The following is an 18,166-nucleotide window of genomic DNA, read 5'->3' as shown; positions in this document are numbered from 1 at the left end:
CTAGAGCTTGAAAATGATCGATATTTTATATATTTTGATAGTATCGATTCGATAATATCAATGTTTTGGAGGGAAAAAATTAAATTAAATTAAATATCGAGAAAAAAGAAACTGTCAAGCTCTACCGTTATTATCAAGAGAAACTCCAATTATTTTTATCAAACCAGAGGGTTTACAATTATTTATTGATTTCCGTATTGTTTACATAGTAGTTTACACTCAGAGTTAAACGAATCTCCAGGACCTGGTTCTCCCTAGGGGACACACGTGTGCATATACATTGATATAAAACGTTTTGTGGTAAAACAAGTGTCGTGTGCTGTTGTGGGCCTCTTGACAATTCGTGCGCCTGCGCAGCGGTGCCCGGCGAAAGTACAGGTGCATACAGGGACATACTTAAGTTTAGACCGGAGCAGGGGTAGTAATAGTTGTACTTGGTGAAAACCTAATCGTAATTCGAGCTTCAGAAGTCTGAGACACACGCACACCGCTTGGCTGCACCAACGTCGTCGAACGTTTTTATTTTTGTTGGATTTTTCGTTTGTTTGTTGGTTTTTTTTTTTGTACAAGAACATACACATATATAATATATAGTACACACACACATAAACATAGTATTACATTTAGCTTTTAGATTTTACAAAAAAGTTTACTCTGCACTCCGCATTTTCCAGCGGAGTGGTCCAAAAAGGTATTTTTTTCGTTACTTTACAAATGGCTGCGTGCGCTTTGAAGCCACGGCTCAAAAAACAAATCTCCGGCGCCACTTGGGGCGCCCATCTCCGCGCAATCCATGTGCCCGGACTCCAGGACCGGATGCACAGTGAAACTGGCGGGACAACAAATGAAAATTTCGGTTGTGCAGGTTGCTTTGCGCATCCTGCTGACAAAAAAACAAATTCGACAGACGACGGCCTGGTGGGGCAACCTAGGACTCCAAGATCCCTACAAGCGGTTCACCCTTTTCACCATCGGCCATCCTGCCACAAATACAAATGTGCGGGCTTAGCCACGGCAGCTCCAGTTTATATCGATTCCGTCTTGGTATAATGACGAGCTGCTGCGGCACCCGCTGATCCGCTGCTGCTGCCGGCGGAGGAGACATACGGCGAGGCCTTGCCACTGCTGCTGCTGCTGCTGTTCAGCTGATTCTCTCCACTGGCTGAAGAAGTAGCCGCTGCCGCCGCCTCGTTGTTGAGCCGCTCGTGGTACTCCTGGAAGCAGGGCACAATGCACAAGTTCGTCTGGCACTCGGGGCAATGGTACTTCGTTTTGCGTCGCAAAATTCGTCCATGCCCATCGATGGTGTTCCAGCAGAAGTTGCAGCCCAGCGCAGGACCTGGTCGAATGACCGGGCAGTGACTAGAACGCGGATTCTCCAGGGTAATGATCTCCCGTTGGGTCTGTTTAGGTTAAGAAAATATTAATAAATGCTTTTTATGTACAAAATATCAGGGCTCGGAAAATAACACACTCTGTAAAAAACTTGTGTTATTAACATATTAAATGTCAAAGTTTTAAGTTCAAAAAAAGTTATTGACATGTGTGTTAAAAATTGTAGCTTACATATGTTAGAAACATAAATAACACACACAGTTTTTTTGTGTTATTAACACGACGTGTTTTTTACACCACTTGTTTTTAGCACAATGAGTTTTTGACATTAAAACGTCAGAAATATATGTTGAACTGAAACATTCACGGTTTTCTGTAGTTGAAAAAAAAATCATATTTGCTTTGAAACGGCTAAAAATAATCCTGGCCCAATATTGATTCTTCATTTTCCCTTCAATTCGTTAATGTCCAAAAAATGTAATTTTCATTTGTATTAAAAACACAGTGTGTAAAAAAATACGTCGTGTTATCAACACATTATGTAAAAAACACAAGTGAGCTGTGTGTGCTAAAAATTATTTTTCACATTTTAACACGTTTGTTTTTGACACAAATGTCAAAAACTTTGCTCACACTGTAAAATACAATTTTACACATTTTTAACATGTGTGTTAAATTGCGAAATCTGCAAAATATTGAAAAACCCACCTGAGGTGACGACACCGATCGCTGCAGTTCCTCGTTCTTGACGCGCAGCGTGGGCAAATGCTCAAACGAACTGCTCATGGTGGCCTGGCTGGGATGCAGATGATGATGGCTGCTGCTGCCGCTGATGGAGCCCGAGGCGGACTTGGAATTCCTTAGCCTCGACTGGCCGCCGCCGCCTCCGTTGGACGCCTCTCCCGGCTGCTTGCCACGCCCCTCCACAATCTGTGATCTACTGACAGTTGGTGAATGCGGTGACCTCCGCTCGTGGGCCACATCCGATCCAATGGAGAATGTGGGCGACAAAGGATGTCGGTTAGCACTATTCTGTAGCCCCGAATTGGGCGAGGTAACCACGGAGACGGCAGCCGAAACGGTCGACGAGGAGCCCGGACTGGCATTCGTGGGCGTGGCAGCCGTTTCACTGGAGACCACCGGGCACTGGGCCACCACACGCGTGGGCACCAGGTACTGCGAGGAGCCGGCCGGCGGCGGGGAGCCCGAGGCGTAGATGGACTCGGGCAGTGAGATGTGGTGCGGATGGTGGAGCGGCGCGGGCGTCACATAGGCACTGGCACTGCTGCCCGACAGCGGATGCGAGTATTGGCGGTGCAGCGGGGCAAACGGATTGCTGCCGCTTGCCAACCCAGAACTGGAGCCTGCCATTTGCAGGGCCGACTGGCGGGGCAGCAGGGGGTCCGAGTGCTGCTTGATGAGATACGGTGTGCTGGACGGCACGCTAAGCAGGTGCGGCGTGGAGGGTCCCAAACTGGGCGCCGGTTCGGAGGCATGTCGCTCGATTCGCGGCGGAACGGTCAGCAGGTGATGATGATGCGCTGGCTGATGGTGATGCAGATGATGCGACGACCCAGTGGTCGAGTAATCCCGGGCCGTAACACTCGTGGCTCCGGCAGCATTAAAAGGATCAAAGTCCAGCGTGGTGGCCGCCGTGTCCGGAGATATCTGATTCGTCGAGGAGATGCTGTCGCTGTCCCGCTTCACCCGCGGCTGACGGGTCAGCACCCGGTTGCGCTTCGTGCCCATCACCACCGGCGAACTGGGCGTGCCATCCGGTTCGCACTCGGTCGATCCGATGCCTCCGATGCTGAAGGAGCGCTCGAAGCTGCCGCTGCCACCGCTGCTGCTGCTGGCGGCCGCCAGAGGAGGATGCGGCGGATGAGGGGCATGCGCTGGACTCGGTTCTGCAAGGGAAGAGGTTTTCGGGAGATTAGTTATTTGTTAAGTTTATAATTCCTAGGCACGGCTTTGGGATTAGAAAAGAGAAAAAGATATCATATCTTTCGCATATTATTTTAAAATATTAATATTTTTAAGGATATTGAACCCTTTCTCGAATTTAACATATCCAACAAGTACTATATTTTCAGTATCTTAGAGTATAGCATATTTTTGGAACTATTTTGAGAAAAAGATATCATATCTTCAGCATATATTTTTTTAAAAATTAATATTTTTAACGATATGGAAGCCTTTTTCGATCTTAAGATATCCAAAATAAAATATATATTTAATATCTTTGGATATAGCAAATTTTTGGAAATATTGTGAGAAAAATATATTATATCTTGAATATATTACTTAAAAATATTAATATTTTTAAGGATATTGAACCCTTTTTCGATTTTAAGTTATCCAAAAAGTACTATAACTTTAATGTCTTTGAATATAGCACATTTTTGTAAATATTTTGAGAAAAAAAATCATATCTTTAACATGTTAATTAATATTTTTTAAGATATGGAACCCTTTTTCGATTTTAAGAAATCCAAAAAGTACTATATCTTTGAATATAGCACATTTTTCGAAATATTTTGGGTATATTTGGAAGTTAAGATATCCAAAAGATACAATATCTTTTTCAGGATTTGATTCTTTTTTTGTTTTCTTTTTAAACCGTGCCTTTCGAAACAGAAAAAGTGAAAATGAAGCCAGGGGAATACGAGTTTGAAGTACGTTGTAGTTTTGAAAGTTTATTCGTTTCTTGCACATCGACTACAGTCTAGAATGTTCGTTCCATCTCGATATTCGTTTGGGGCTCGCATTACTTGGTATGGTACATGCAACTTATAATACAATCGGTTCATTTATGCACTTGCGCTGATTTAAATAATTTATATATATATTTAACACACATAACTAGCGTAGTTATTGGTACTTTGCAATTTTAGGAAACAGAGTTAGTAATATTTGCTTATTGTTTCTGCTATTTTCGCGTTGTTTCATCCGTGTATGTATGTTTCCGTGGTTCTGTTCGGTTCTGTGATCTGGGATCGATTCGGTTTCGGGATCGTAGGGATCCCGCATGGTATGGTATATCATGTGTGTTTGTGGGCGAGTGTAATAAAAGTCCATTATCAAAGTTTACGTTACTCTATGACTTCTAACAAATCACGCTTAGTTCTTAGTATGCCTTGACACAATATAAAAAGTTCTCTATTAGTTACATTATTTATATGAATCGTATTAAAAACACACTATTCGTAATCGTTATTCATAACCGGAATCGTATGCGTTTTCCGTTTGTTTCCGTTTCTTTTGGTTTTCTATTTGCCTTTAGCTGCAGTCTCCGTTTAGGATTTTGGGTGGTTACGAGTTATCTTTAAGTTTCGTTTGTTTGCGTATCTCTGTATCTTGTAATCCATTACCGATCTCGATCGCCTTCTCTCTCTCTATATGTACATTACCTCTATGTACAAAGGAAAAAGTCGTGGAACAAAAACACACAAGTGCCAAAATATATATATGAGTTTTCCCCTCGAAAGATTACCCCCCACTTGGATATGTTGTTTGTCGGATTTGGAAATATATAACCTAGAGTCGATCACCGTGAAAACCTTGTGCCAGCGCAGCCATCAAAAAACAGGGACTGACACCTTGAACGAAAACATCTCGGAAAGAAATGAAAAAATAGGTGTGTGGATACATTCACAAATATAAATATATATACACATATATTGATTGGTACATATTTATCATACATATCCGGTTCGGTTCTCTATAGCTTAGTCTATTGTACGCGGTCCTGCGATCCTCGGATCTCATTTTTCGGTTTGTGGAGGAGTTCGCTAACGATTACGCTTATGCTTCGAATAGAGTGGATTCGCTGTACACAGAAAATGTTCACACATTGCGATGGGAAGCTAAATATAATGCATACCTACACACATACTGATATTTGCTATTGTAACACAAGTGCAGAAATGAAATCTCTTTATCGAAACGAGGAAGAAAACTTATTTCTGATGTGCCAGAGCCTAGCAAACCGCAGGATGTGGGCTTTTGAATTTTTGTATACCAGAAATTTGCCAATAAATCTCATTTTGTCCTTAAAGTTTATCATTACAGATTACAGATAGAATTTTTGGTTTCGTCCATTGCTTGTTTGCATTACAAAAAGTGGAATATGGAACGGATTCCGCAAGGTTTGATCGGCTGCTGGCACACAGCACCTTTTCTTTTTAGCTGCATTTGCTTTACAAATCATTTGATGTTCGCGATTAACACTAATAAAATTGTATAATTTATGTACAATTACATTTATCTTTTACACATAATATAGCTAATATATATATATATATCGAAGATCTGTACTACCGATTTCTTAGTTAACAATGGTAAAAATGTAGGGTTCAAAACTTTAAGCTTAAGGAATTAGGTTCTAAGAAATTATTACAAGTGCGGTCGGCTTTCTGCTGCTCCTTTTTTTAGTCCTTTTTCGATCGTAATGCTCTGCTTAGCTCAGCTCAGCGCAGGAATACGATTTGCTCCTTCTGATCCTCTCCTTTCCATCCTTGGCCGACATTTATCCTATTGCCACTCTGCCGTAAAAGCGGTCCGCTATATACACTAGATTGCTGCCGTTGCTCTAATACCTGTATCAATCGATTTGCGCACCTACGACTTGTCCAAGTACTGCAGGCCCACCGTCGGCGGTGCAGCCACCGTCACAAAGTTGTTGATGAGGAAACTGTGGGCCATGCCCATGGGAACGGAGACGGGCATGGCTGATATGCTCAGGGATTCCCCCCCAGCTGGCTCGCTGGCGCTGGCCATCACGGCGGCTGCCTGCAGCAGAGTGGCCGTCGTCCCCGCCTGGCTCGAAATCGTATTCTATATCGAGTTGAAGTTAATACTCTGTAGATTCATGGCGGTGGCCGGATTAACGTTGATGGTCCCGGTTCCGGCGCCCGTTCCAGCGCCCGCTCCTCCGCCGCCGGTGGCCTCGATGTAGCGCTGCCGCGTCATCGAGTGCACATTGCCCGGTGAGTCCATGTACCGCGGATCGAATAGGCTCATGACTCCAATGGCCGGGTGGGAATTTCCTCCGCCCGGCAGACTTCCTGCTCCGCCGCTTCCCAGGCCCGCATGATGCGGCGTGCACATGAGCGACGGCGTTGGGGTCTCCGCCTGCGGTGGCATCTGCATGCCCAGCGTCTCGTTGGTATTATCATCACCCTGATTCGTCGACGGCGTCGGCGAGGGCGACAGATTCGGCTCCTGCTTCACCACGCGGGCTTTAATGCTGGGCCTTGACACCGGATAGCCCCGCTTCTTGTACTCCAGCCACAGAGTTCGGTTGTTCACTCCATACAGTCGTGCCGCCTTGCAGAATCCAATGCCTCCCGTGCGCACCGCCTCCAGAGCGCGTATAAAGTTCTCATCTCCCTGAGGATTCACCGATCGCTTGCGTTTGACGACCGCCGCTCCTCCTGTGACTCCACCATTCCCGGCATTCCCCGCTCCACCGCCGGCTGCACTGGCTCCGCCAACGCCCGCATGCACGGGGGATTGGGTGGGCGTGGGGCCCTGACTGTAGACCGATTGCACCATGTTCGATTCGTTGGGCGAGGTGGGCGAGAGGTTCTGGGCGGCCGTCGCATAGCTGCCGACTAGGTTGTTCACCGTGATGATCTGCGATGAGTAGGCCTGTTGTCCCGAGGCGGAGGCCTGCTCCTGCTGCTGTTGCTGCTGGTAGTAGGTGGCCTGTTGCTGGGCCGCCTCGTGCTGCTGCCGCTGATCGCTATTAACGCCGCCGGTGCTATTCGCACCACTGCTCTGGCTGCCGCCGGCACCACCGGCACCACCGCTGCCGCCACCGCCGTTGCCCAGCAAGTTGGACTGGCAGGCGGGCAGGGAGAAGCGCGGATAGTTGGAATCGACAACTGTCCATTGCAGACCTGGGAAGGGGAGAGAGAGAGAGAGACAGCGAATGAAAGATTGGTTCTGGTTAACTGGAGGCATTTCCTTCGAAATTGAAGTTGAGATCGCTCTCTCCTAGCTCTAAAGGGTTCTAGGCTCTAGGATCTAGGGATCGGGTAGTCAGGTCATAGATAGTCTGGTTCTTTCTGAGACAGTTTATAGCTTTATAGATAGGTACATTAGAGGTAGGTAGTAGAGGAAAGATTGCTAAGGCTAAATCATTATCATCGGAAACCGCTGTTTCTTTTATTCTTGAAATTCCCACAAAACAAAAATCAAAAAGAAAAAAAAAGAATTAATCGAAAAATCGATAATTGAACAATCGAAAAAACAAAAATCATAGGTTTAGTTTTTGGAAGTTTTGGTTTTTGTTTTGGACTCTGTGCTAGCTCTCTCCCATTCCCAAGTTCAGGCAGGATTCGGTTTTGTTTTGGAATACAATACACAATAAATAGTTAAACATAGAAAATTTCGGCATTTCACAAATATTTTTTTTTCGGTGTTTGTTTTCGTTGCACTTAATCGGTAGGTAAATCGGTAATGGATAATCGGTATGCTAGATCTCATATTTAGCTTTAGCATTCATTTCTCCAAGCGCTGTGTACTGAAATAGTTTCGAAATGGCACCGTTCGTGTGTGAAATATGCGGATGAAGTATGATCGTGGGCAACTATTTCGATGGGTGAATCGAGAGTACACAGTGGTTGAGATTGGATTAGATTTTAGTGCTTTTCAGTTCAGTTGACCCCCGAAAAGTAGTCGGATTTACTTTTGTAATATGATATAAAGTTTGAGACTATTCAATATCAGTCATTTCAGTCTTTAAATAATACTTTTTACTTTTATTTGGGTCTATAGACAGTAGTTCTATCTGTATTTCTGTATTTGTATTTCTAGTCAATCCATATTTTTACAACATTTCTAATAGAGCTTGAAAGAATATCGAAAGTTTGCTCTTTCTCGGTATTAAAAAGGAGTTTTCTCTGGAAAACATCTTTAACGATATTGTAAAAATATCGAAAATATCGATAATTTTCAAGTTCTAATTTATAACCCTTCTAATTTTTTTTTTAATTTTTTCTAACAATTCCTGTATTCTGTGTTTGTGTTTCAAAAATAATCATGGCAAACAAAATTAAGAAACGATATACAAAAAAAAAGAACCCATCCTGGCGAATGAGATTCCTACCCGATGAACAATGAGTTTTGATGGAAAAGTGTGCTGGCTTTCGAGTTCTTTTTAGCGACTTACCAGAGTGCGAGGACTGGGAGTTCGGCGCATCGTGTTCGGATGGTGTGGTTCCTCCAGAGATGTCCAACGGCATCGTTTGGTTCACGCCGCCAATGTCCACTTCGGGCTTCTGCACATTTGAGACCGAGAAAAGAGATACCAATTAGTTAAATAGCTCCACCGACGAGGTTACAAGGTTAACGTGACCAATTTCATTACAATTTGCATGTGTAAATGTCCGTGTCCGTCGTCCAGATCCGAATCCTGCGGCTGCTGCTCCAGCTCAGCGCTGGCCGACTCCTTGAGCAGCTTGGCCGCGTGCAGTGAGTGGCCGGCTAGACCGCCGCCAGCACCGAAGGACATTTGGCTCATCTGGGCGAGACTGAGACCGGCATTGCCGGCACCACTGCCCGCGTCCAGGGAGCTGTTGTGCTGTTCCTCCGCATTGTTGCGTTCGCCAGAGCCTGTAGATGATTTAAAACCAGTTAATTGGTACTTTGATAGCTTAAAATCTCTCTCTGACGATGCTTTACCCAACTCCAACTCACCGTTATTCGAGGATTTGCGCAACCGCTTGCGCCTGGTGGCCGGCGAAGTGCCGGCGCTCAGCGGCGACGGCGTGCGTCGCATCTGATGGTGATGCGTCTGCGCCGCCTGCGCCTGTCCGCTCTGCTGCTGCTGATGGTGGTGGTGATGGTGCTGCTGCTGCTGTTGCTGCTGAGCCTGCTGCTGGGCCTGCTGTTGGGCCGCCTGCTGTTGCAGCTGCTGCTGTTGCTGGTGGTGATGGTGTTGCTATATTTGTATTAAATAAATATATTATTTTTACAATTTTCTTACTATTAATTTTATAATAATTACTAGAGCCATGAAATTTCTGATTTGTTTAATTCAATTCTATGTGAAATAAATTGAATGTTTTTCTAATTCATTTAGAATAGAATGAATGAATAATTTTTTATAAATTTGCCATATTTTTTTTGTGCTATTTTTTGAAAACAAAAAGTGGAAAATTTTTAACAAATCAAGGTTAACTGTTTAGTAAATAAAATTCAGGCAGATTTAATAACAAAATGATGGCCCTTTCTTCTTCAAAAAAATTTTCATTTGAATTATTTCGGAATTCATGCCATTCATTCATTCAATTCTAAATTCTTTAAACTCAAAATTCTAATTATTTCATTCATATAAAACAAAAAAATCAGAATAATTCTTTAAATCCATTTATGCAGGGCTCTTATAATTACCTGCGCCTGTTGCTGAGCCGCCTGCTGTTGTTGCTGCTGCTGCTGGAACTGCTGGGCCTCGCTGCTGCTCCAGAGGGAATCGCCGACGCTGCTGCCACTGGCGGCACCCAGGCTGCCAGCCGAAGTGCCCGCACCGGTGCCCACGCCCGAGGCGCCCACCAGTTCGGTGCCATCGGTGGATGACTTGCTGTCCGACTTGGTCAGATTGGCCGGATCCGTGGGCATCTCCGCCAGACCCTTGATCTTGAGCATCTCGGCGGTCTTGAGGATGTGCGGCAGCTGTTCCTGCGAGACATTCACCTCGCCGTAGTACATGAAGTCCACCATGGTCTTGAGGTCATCGTACTGCACGTCCTTCAGGATGACAATGGGATGTTGGCACGGATTTGTGGTGAACAAAGCCTAGGGAAGAGATTAGAGGATTAGTTTTGGGAGGTAAAATGGTCAGGAGGAGATCCTCACCTGAAAGTACGAACTGCAGGCGGAGAGCACTATTTTGTGGGCCTGCAGCTGGCGTCCCTCGGCGGCCAAAGTGACGTCCACCAGGGTGCCATTGTGCAGCAGCGAGGAGCAGACCGAGATGAAGTTCGGCTGGTGGTTGTTCCACCGCAGGCAGAACTGCTGCACGGACATCTTGGCGGGGGTTTGCGGATGCGGATGTGGAGCTCCCTAATCCTCAAGCCCCGGGAGCCACCTCCTGCTCCTCCTCCTCCTCCCCTCTTCTTCTTTGCAGCCAATTAATTCGCACTGATAACACTTCTTTTTATCGCCTCCCGCTTCGCCGCTCTATTGATTTTTATTAATTCTCCTTGCTTTCCGGTGTTTTGTTCGCCTTTTGTTGTTGTTATCTTCTTTTTTCCTCCGCCTTTTTGAGTTAATTAAAATTTATGAACAATCGCAGCTTGCAGATGTGTGCGTGTGTGTGTGTGTTGGTCGGGGAGGTCGGGGTTTCGGTGTTTTTTTTCGAGGGGGGGTGACGACTTCTAGGCCGCACGCATCGCGAGTCACTGCAATGAAAAAGGGGTACAAAAAATGGGGTTTTAATAAATCAAACATTATCGATGGTTACACAAATTGCTCAAAAACAAATTCCGCTCTCCCACTCCTCTCTCTCGCGCTCTCTCTTTTTTGCCTTTCTTCTGTATCACAGCTGCGCGCTCTCCTCTTCGCTTACAAAAAAAAGGAAGAAATGAAAACCACAAACAACAACAATAACGGGGGGCTGCGTGTGTATGTAATTATACAGTCGCGAAAATGAAACGCACACACACTTGCACTTGCCATACTTGTTGTTGTTGTTTCTGCTGGCCAAAGTTTTATTTTTGATAAAACCGAGAACGTAACGAAATATGTGGCTTTTGTATAGCCCCGTTGAGCGCTTGTAGACCTTGAATTTTCTTTGATTCTTATGACGTAATTATATACGCGCCCCCGCGCACTCCCCTCTCGCTGGCTTACTTCCTCCCCCCACCCATCCGCCCACCTCGTTCTCTCTTTCCGTCTCTCTCACCCACACAGACGACCGCCGACGACGTACTAATCGTCGCTTCTTCTTCGTTTATTCATCGTATCGATATTTTCAGTGGCATTTATTTATGTGCATGTCGCGCGTTATTTTCGTATGCGTATTGTTGGAATAAAACTGATACACAAAGCTAGCGGAGCGCCACATGTTTTTCACTTGATTTTCCTCTAGAGATTTCCCATTTTTTACTCGCTTTCTTTCTTTGGCTTTTACAAACTTTGACTTTTTGTGGTAGGTTTTTGCTGTTGTCTTTTTTTTTTTGCTTTCCAAAAACAAAATGGCGCGCAACAAATTTATGCAGGGCCAAAACAACACCGAAAACTAGTCGCACAGGTTGGATTTCAATGCTTTTGCATGCCGGTCGGTAGGCGCCAACTTATTTACCACTTTTTACATTATTTTAATGCCGATTTCCCAGCGAAAATTGCATTGGAAAATTCTTACGTTTTACTTCTTTATGCGAAAGATTTTTGTGACTATATGGCAGCACTGCCTGACGCGAGTTGGCAGGTCAGTTGGCGGTGTGGCCGTTGAAGGGTATGGTAAAGATACCAAAATGTATTCTATTTATCATTAATTAAATGTGAATTAATTAAATGTATTTGATCCAAAAACTTTAAAAATCGTTGAAAATTGCAGCAGTTGTTAAAAAGCTAAGATATACTGTAAATGTTTCCGTGCATGTTTAATGAAATATTTTAATACATGAATATGAAATTTAAAAGAAACATCCAAATTCATCGACTAAAGAATTATGAATTTTAATTTTTAAATTATTTTGTAAATTTGAATTAATAATTAAAACAGCGTTGCCATACTTTTGCTGAACTTGTGAACTTAACGGAACTAGTTCGGTTCCCCTTATGACTCGCGAATTTGTTGTTGGTTTTGGCTAGAGATGGCAGTATTGTACTAAGAAGCGATAGTTTGCAGCGGCCAATTTTAATAATTGGCTCCTATTGGGAAGTAAAATAGTGTAAAAACACCTTGAAACGTACGACTAACTCGTTAGTAACAGGTACGAAGTAATAATAGTTATTATGCCTGCGTAAAAACAGTAAAAACAACACCCGAAACCATCGATAGTTGCCAATTTCCCTGCTCGCCGGTATCGATGCATTTGCCTGTTGTTCATCTCTAAGCAGCAGCTGCAAAAAAAATCTCAAAAAAAAAATTCATTTATTTCACATTCGATTTTTGTAGTTTATGCGTAAAAAGCTCTGCCCAGAGGAATTCCACAAAGCGTCATGGAGGAACTACGCAAGCATTTATCCAAGGTGAACGTGCCCTGCGCATCTGGGACAGGAAGTCCTCCGATTTACAAGGACGAGTGCGTCTATTCGTACGATAATCCCGAGACGCCCACCGGTTTGTACGTGTGTTTGCACAGCTTTTTGGGCTTCGGCGAGTCGTATGTGCGTGAATATGCCGAAAAGACTGGAAACCAGGTCTTCCTGCACATCCAGCGGGTGAAGACGCTGAAAGAAGGCCTTGATCCGGAGGCGGAATGCGATCCGGAGGCTGGAGGACCCGAGAGAAAGATCACCCGCTTGGCCATCGGCGTGGAGGGCGGCTACAATGACTCCGATATGGCCAAGAAGTACGAGATCAAGGACACCTACAGCATCGTGGTGGCCCCGCAGCTGGACAAGAAGCTGCCCTATCCCGATCCCGAGCTGCCCATGCGCGTCACCCAGGCGGTGGAGGCCATTCTGGCCGCCGATTCGGCCATTGCCAAGCTGGAGAAGGCCACGCTGATGGGTGAGTCTGGGGATGGGTGTCATTGGATGACTATACTTCTGGTTAATCCAACAAAAAGGGAACCTATCTATAGAAAAAGAAGATGTGTATTAAAAGTATATGATTCACTTGATCATATGGCATTTTAATTTTCTTGGAATTATAAGTATACTATTGTATATCACTTTATTTATCTTAATTTATCCTAAAACACTCTATATATTAATCTTATATTTTTTAGGCACTTAAATGTCACATTTATAAAATGTATAATATCCGATATCATTTTATACTATCATAATACTTTATATTGGCACTTAAGTATCCAATCTATAATATTTATTATTTCCTACATCACTCTTTTGATTCATCATATTTTTTTTAGGCACTTAAATATCCAATTTATAATACCTATAATATCCTATACCATCTTATACTCTCATAATACTTTATATTGGCACTTAAATATTCAATCTATAATATTTATTATATCCTACATCACTCTTTTGATGGCACTATAAATAATCTTCGTAGGAATTTTACATTATCTCGATTTTCTATTTAAATGACTCCTCTTTTTCTATATAAGCTCTCTAAATGATGTTCAATTTATTCAAAGTCAAGTAAAGTTAAAAGCAAAAATAGTAATTAAACTTAATAGTCCATAAAGAACACTTAATTTAAACTTAAACTCTAAGCATTTTATTAATTTTCAAACGATTTACATAGTTATTGACTATACAAGTAGGAACCTCTTTAAGGAAAGTAAACCTCCATAACTATACATCAAACTATTGTTACAAAATATTATTTTAAAATGTAAATTCCTATTCTTAAATGTTGGGCAATTTATCTAAATTCAAGTAAAGTTAGAAGCACAAGTAATTAAACTTAATAGTCAATTAAGAACACTTAATATGATCTAGAAACTTGATCATTTCATTAATTTTCAAACGATTTAAATAGTTATTGAATATAAATGTAGGAATCTCTTTAAGGAAAATAAACCTCCGTAACTTTACAACGAAATATTGTTTAAAAGTATTCAATTTCAATTTAATTTTAAATAATAATAATAATATCCCTTTTCCAGGCACCTGGGATGGCGAGGTGCGTCAGGCCTCGAAGTACGCGGAGAACCTGCAGCAGCTGGAGAACGGCAAGAAGATTCCCCCCTCCGGCTGGCAGTGCGAGAAGTGCGAGCTGACGAACAACCTCTGGCTGAACCTCACCGACGGCTCCATCATGTGCGGACGCAAGTTCTTCGACGGCAGCGGTGGCAACGATCACGCCGTGGAGCACTACCGGGTCACAGGCTATCCGCTGGCCGTGAAACTGGGCACCATCACCGCCGACGGCAAGTCGGATGTGTTCTCCTATCCCGAGGACGACATGGTGCTGGATCCCCACCTCGAGCGGCATCTCTCGCACTTTGGCATCAACATGGCGGCGATGAAGAAGAGCGAGAAGTCGATGGTGGAGCTGGAACTGGACATTAACCAGCGCATTGGCGAGTGGTCGGCGCTGACGGAGAGCGAAAGTGAGCTGCAGCCGCTGGCGGGACCGGGCTACACGGGCATGCGCAATCTGGGCAACTCGTGCTACATCAACAGCGTGATGCAGGTGCTCTTCACCATTCCCGACTTCCAGCAGCGCTACGTGGGCACCGGAGCCCAGCGCTACTTCAGCGAGTTTCCCAGCGATCCCGCCAACGATTTCGACATTCAGATGGCCAAACTGGGCAGCGGTTTGCAGTCCGGCAAGTACAGCAGCATTTCGGAGAACACCTTGGATTCGGATCACTCCACGGGCATTTCGCCGGCCATGTTTAAAAACATTGTGGGCAAAAATCACCCCGATTTCAGTACCAAACAGCAGCAGGATGCCAACGATTTCTATCTGCATTTGCTCACCCTGCTGGACAGGAATTCGCGCAACCAGCGGAATCCCGCAGATGCTTTGAAGTTTCTGCTGGAGGATCGCGTCGAGTGTTTGGCCAGCCGGAAGGTGAAGTACAAGACGCGCGAGGAGTACAGCTTCCGGCTGCCCATTCCGCTGGACAAGGCCACCAATCTGGATGAAGTGCGCGAGTTTCAGGAGCGCGAGAAGGCGGCCCGCGAGACGGGACAACGGCTGGTGGAGCGGGACATCGTGAGGCACAAGGTGCCGCTGCAGTCGTGCCTGGAGAGCTTCTTTGGGCCGGAGTTAATCGAGCAGTTCTACTCCACTGCCATTGAAGGGAAAACAAATGCCAGGAAGATCACTAGAATGGCCACAATGCCCGATTGCCTGATGATTCACCTGGGAAAGTTCACGCTGGGCGATGATTGGGTGCCCAAGAAGCTGGATGTCTCGGTGGATATGCCAGATGAACTGGATTTGAGCACTTGGCGTTCCGCTGGTGGTTTACAACCTGGCGAGGAGGCTCTTCCCGAGCCCGCGGCGGAGCAGGTGAAGTTTGCCTTCGACGAGGCAGTCATGTCGGAGCTGCTCACCATGGGTTTCCCACCAGAGGCCTGCAAGCGAGCCTGTTTTCACACCAAGAACAGCGGCCTGGAGGCGGCCTCCAACTGGCTAATGGAGCACATTGCCGACGAGGACATCGCGGAGCCTTTTGTGGTGCCCAACAATCGCATTGGCGACTGCGCGGCCAGCCAGTTTGTGGCCAATCCCGAGAGCCTGGCCATGCTGATGAGCATGGGCTTCGACGAGCGGCAGGCTGTGGCCGCTTTAAAAGCCACCGATGGGAATGTGGAGCGTGCCACCGATTGGATCTTCTCGCACGCCGACTCCATTGCCGTTGAGGAAGTTGCCCCCGTCAGCGAATCAAATGCGGCTGCCTCATCAGAACCAAATAAGAGCAACTACCGCGATGGTGGCGGAAAGTATAAGCTAGTGGCCTTCATCTCGCACATGGGCACCTCCGCCCAGGTGGGACACTACGTCTGCCACATCCGCAAGAAGGGCGAGTGGGTGATCTTCAACGACAGCAAGGTGGCCAAGTCGCAGAATCCGCCCAAGGACCTCGGCTACCTGTATCTCTACATGCGCGATCAGTAGAAAGTAGCCCGTAGACCGATCTCAGTCCAATCCTTAAAAAACCAGACCCGCTGACTAATATTATGCGCCCTGAAGAATGGAATTTAATAATAAACTACATATTGTACACAGAACTATGAGGTTTAAATGGTTTAGTTAGGAAAGTAATGATTTTAAGGAGAGATTTATAAAGATCTTTGGTTAAAAAATTGCTAGTAATTCTATATTTTTTAGTGGAAAAGAAGAAAAGATGATGCAAGAGTGTAATTACAATTGACAAATTCTTACGTGGCACTGAATTCATAATTGTTTATGACCTTTTCTAAGTTGATGAATGATTTGTAAATATTTTATACCAATAGATGATTCATATTTCCCAGAAATAGATGACTAATCCACGTACATATATAGCTAAAAATAATTCCATAGATACTCAGCCGTTTTAACTGGAATTTTATTCATTTTTCTTATCGCTAGAGTTCTTTGGAATGGGCACGAGCTCCTGGATGATGGAATTCAAGCGGTCGGCAAAGGCCTGGAAGGAGAACTTCTGCTGCACCCGCTTGTGACCCTGGTCGCCCATCTTCAGGCGCAGCGGTTCGTCGCGGAAGAGCTGGTACATGGCTCCCCCGAAGCTCTTCTCCTGCTTCTCGCAAAGGAAACCGGTTGAAGTATTAACCACCGTTTCCGTGGGTCCGCCGCTATTCAAGGCCACCACTGGCTTGGAGCAGTACATGCCCTCCAGGGGCACAATGCCAAAGTGCTCGTTTTCGGGCGTGTACAGAAGACAATGGGCGGCGAAGAGCAGGCGGCATTTCTCCTCGTCCGTGGGCGAGCGCAGCAAAACCACATGATCCTGCAGCTTCAGCTCCTCCGTAAGCTGCTCCAACTCAGCATAATGTTCCACATTCTCCATGCAGCGGGTGTCGTAGCCACCGGCAATGATCAAACGACATCGCTTGAAGTCCAAAGCGGGCAGCATGTCGCCCAGGAGGCGCAGCGAGTGCAGGGCCAACGCGTGGTTCTTCTTCCTCTCGTACCGATTAATGTCCAGGTAGATGAAGGCATTGCGCGGCACTCGCGGATGCACAGGCTCATCCAGCAGCGCAGATCGCTGCTCCAGCTTCTTCTGCATCTGATCGAAATACTGGGTGTGCAGCGAGGGATACAGGACATCGGGCACCGTGCTCAGCCGGCGGAAGGTGTCCTGGAAGACGCGCAGCGTGAACTTGGAGTTGACCAGCACCTTGTCGGCCAAACCAATGGTGTGCTCCTCCAGCCAGTTGATGGGCAGGCGGTACAGGCGCTTCAGCAGACCCTCCCTTGCGCTGAGTAGCTGATCGGGGAAGTGGCAGTAGAAGAGGACACGTGGACGATGGCTGGCCAGGCGGAGAACCGGAATGCAGACGGAAATCAGGTCGCAGACCACCACATCCACCTCCGCCCGCTGCGGCATGAAGAAGCTGGCGTAGATCGCCGCATAGAGCATGCGCAGATAGGCGCAGATGGCGTAGAATCTCCCAAAGAGTCCGCGTGGCAACCAGTCGCCGACCACTTGAACCGGGAAGCTCCCATCCGCCGTCTCCTTGAAGCAGTGCGTGCTGTCGTGGTGATTCGTCAGGAAGCTCACCTGGTGGCCCCGCTCTTTCAGGGCCAGTGCCGCATCCACCACCAGGCGCTCGGCTCCTCCGATGCCCAGGTCCGGGTGGAGGAACAGCACGCGAACCATGACTGAAGTTCGAGAATTTAGGAAGCCTTAATGGGGAACTAGGATCGTATCCTTTTTATCCGCGGGTCAGAATATTTGCATTCTTTGGGGAGTTTTTGTTGTTGTTTAACTTTTAAATAGTGTGACCGTGGTTGAACTCGTGTTCTAAAAGAGGTTCTAAAAATGCACCAAATATGCCGTTATATAGGAATATTACCAGTTTAATTTCAAAATTGTTTATTCATATTTGATTATAAAGATTTTCCGGACTTAAGTAATTTTTGTTATTATTGTACAAAATCTTATTTAAAAATTAAAATGGAAAATATTCATTTGAAGACAATTTTGAAGATATCGCTTAAGAAATAATTTTAAAACAAAATATATAAATAAATATAAATATAAATATGAATTAAATA

General features: G+C 45.3%; 3 protein-coding genes across 11 annotated transcripts; 1 reads left to right on the top strand and 2 right to left on the bottom strand.

Annotated features, from left to right (window-relative positions):
- Nucleotides 1–168: 168 nt before the first annotated feature.
- Nucleotides 169–11,782, bottom strand: BtbVII (BTB-protein-VII). Of its 8 annotated transcripts, none has more exons than XM_070215822.1 (8): nt 11,705–11,782; nt 10,198–10,742; nt 9,736–10,137; nt 9,040–9,283; nt 8,699–8,955; nt 8,513–8,621; nt 2,044–3,242; nt 169–1,403 (listed from the first exon to the last, which is right to left on the bottom strand). In XM_070215822.1, exons 2-8 carry the CDS (start codon nt 10,366–10,368, stop codon nt 1,026–1,028), a joined length of 2,760 nt encoding a protein of 919 aa, XP_070071923.1. In that variant the 5' UTR covers nt 10,369–10,742; nt 11,705–11,782; the 3' UTR covers nt 169–1,025. The 8 variants fall into 8 exon arrangements, with proteins under 8 accessions (XP_070071923.1, XP_070071922.1, XP_070071926.1 ...); XM_070215821.1 differs by having other exon boundaries at nt 11,645–11,751; XM_070215825.1 differs by lacking the exon at nt 11,705–11,782 and adding an exon at nt 11,478–11,592.
- A 379-nt stretch (nt 11,783–12,161) lies between these two features.
- On the top strand, nt 12,162–16,173 carry Usp5 (ubiquitin specific protease 5). Of its 2 annotated transcripts, XM_070215827.1 has the most exons (3): nt 12,162–12,278; nt 12,464–13,021; nt 14,094–16,173. In XM_070215827.1, the coding sequence occupies exons 2-3, from the start codon at nt 12,508–12,510 to the stop codon at nt 16,058–16,060; spliced, it is 2,481 nt and encodes an 826-aa protein (XP_070071928.1). In that variant the 5' UTR covers nt 12,162–12,278; nt 12,464–12,507; the 3' UTR covers nt 16,061–16,173. The 2 variants fall into 2 exon arrangements, with proteins under 2 accessions (XP_070071928.1, XP_044250481.1); XM_044394546.2 differs by lacking the exon at nt 12,162–12,278 and having other exon boundaries at nt 12,385–13,021.
- A 302-nt stretch (nt 16,174–16,475) lies between these two features.
- Nucleotides 16,476–17,899, bottom strand: Alg2 (alpha-1,3/1,6-mannosyltransferase Alg2). Its single transcript, XM_017145435.3, has one exon. It carries the CDS (start codon nt 17,766–17,768, stop codon nt 16,494–16,496), a length of 1,275 nt encoding a protein of 424 aa, XP_017000924.2. The 5' UTR covers nt 17,769–17,899; the 3' UTR covers nt 16,476–16,493.
- Nucleotides 17,900–18,166: the final 267 nt, after the last annotated feature.

The sequence above is a fragment of the Drosophila takahashii genome, chromosome 3L (assembly GCF_030179915.1).
Source record: "Drosophila takahashii strain IR98-3 E-12201 chromosome 3L, DtakHiC1v2, whole genome shotgun sequence".
In the NCBI taxonomy this organism is placed as follows: Eukaryota; Metazoa; Arthropoda; class Insecta; order Diptera; family Drosophilidae; genus Drosophila; species Drosophila takahashii.
Note: the sequence above shows the minus strand (reverse complement) of the source record. Positions and strands in the feature narration are given on the sequence as shown.

Excerpts from the sequence above, each read along its gene's own strand:
- BtbVII (XM_070215822.1), bottom strand. The coding sequence starts at position 10,368 with ATGTCCGTGCAGCAGTTCTGCCTGCGGTGGAACAACCACCAGCCGAAC. Across the intron at positions 8,956-9,039 it reads GCGCAAATCCTCGAATAACG|GCTCTGGCGAACGCAACAAT; the intron begins GTGAGTTGGAGT and ends AATCATCTACAG. Across the intron at positions 1,404-2,043 it reads GATCGGTGTCGTCACCTCAG|ACCCAACGGGAGATCATTAC; the intron begins GTGGGTTTTTCA and ends TAACCTAAACAG.
- Usp5 (XM_070215827.1), top strand. The coding sequence starts at position 12,508 with ATGGAGGAACTACGCAAGCATTTATCCAAGGTGAACGTGCCCTGCGCA. Across the intron at positions 13,022-14,093 it reads GGAGAAGGCCACGCTGATGG|GCACCTGGGATGGCGAGGTG; the intron begins GTGAGTCTGGGG and ends TCCCTTTTCCAG.
- Alg2 (XM_017145435.3), bottom strand. The coding sequence starts at position 17,768 with ATGGTTCGCGTGCTGTTCCTCCACCCGGACCTGGGCATCGGAGGAGCC.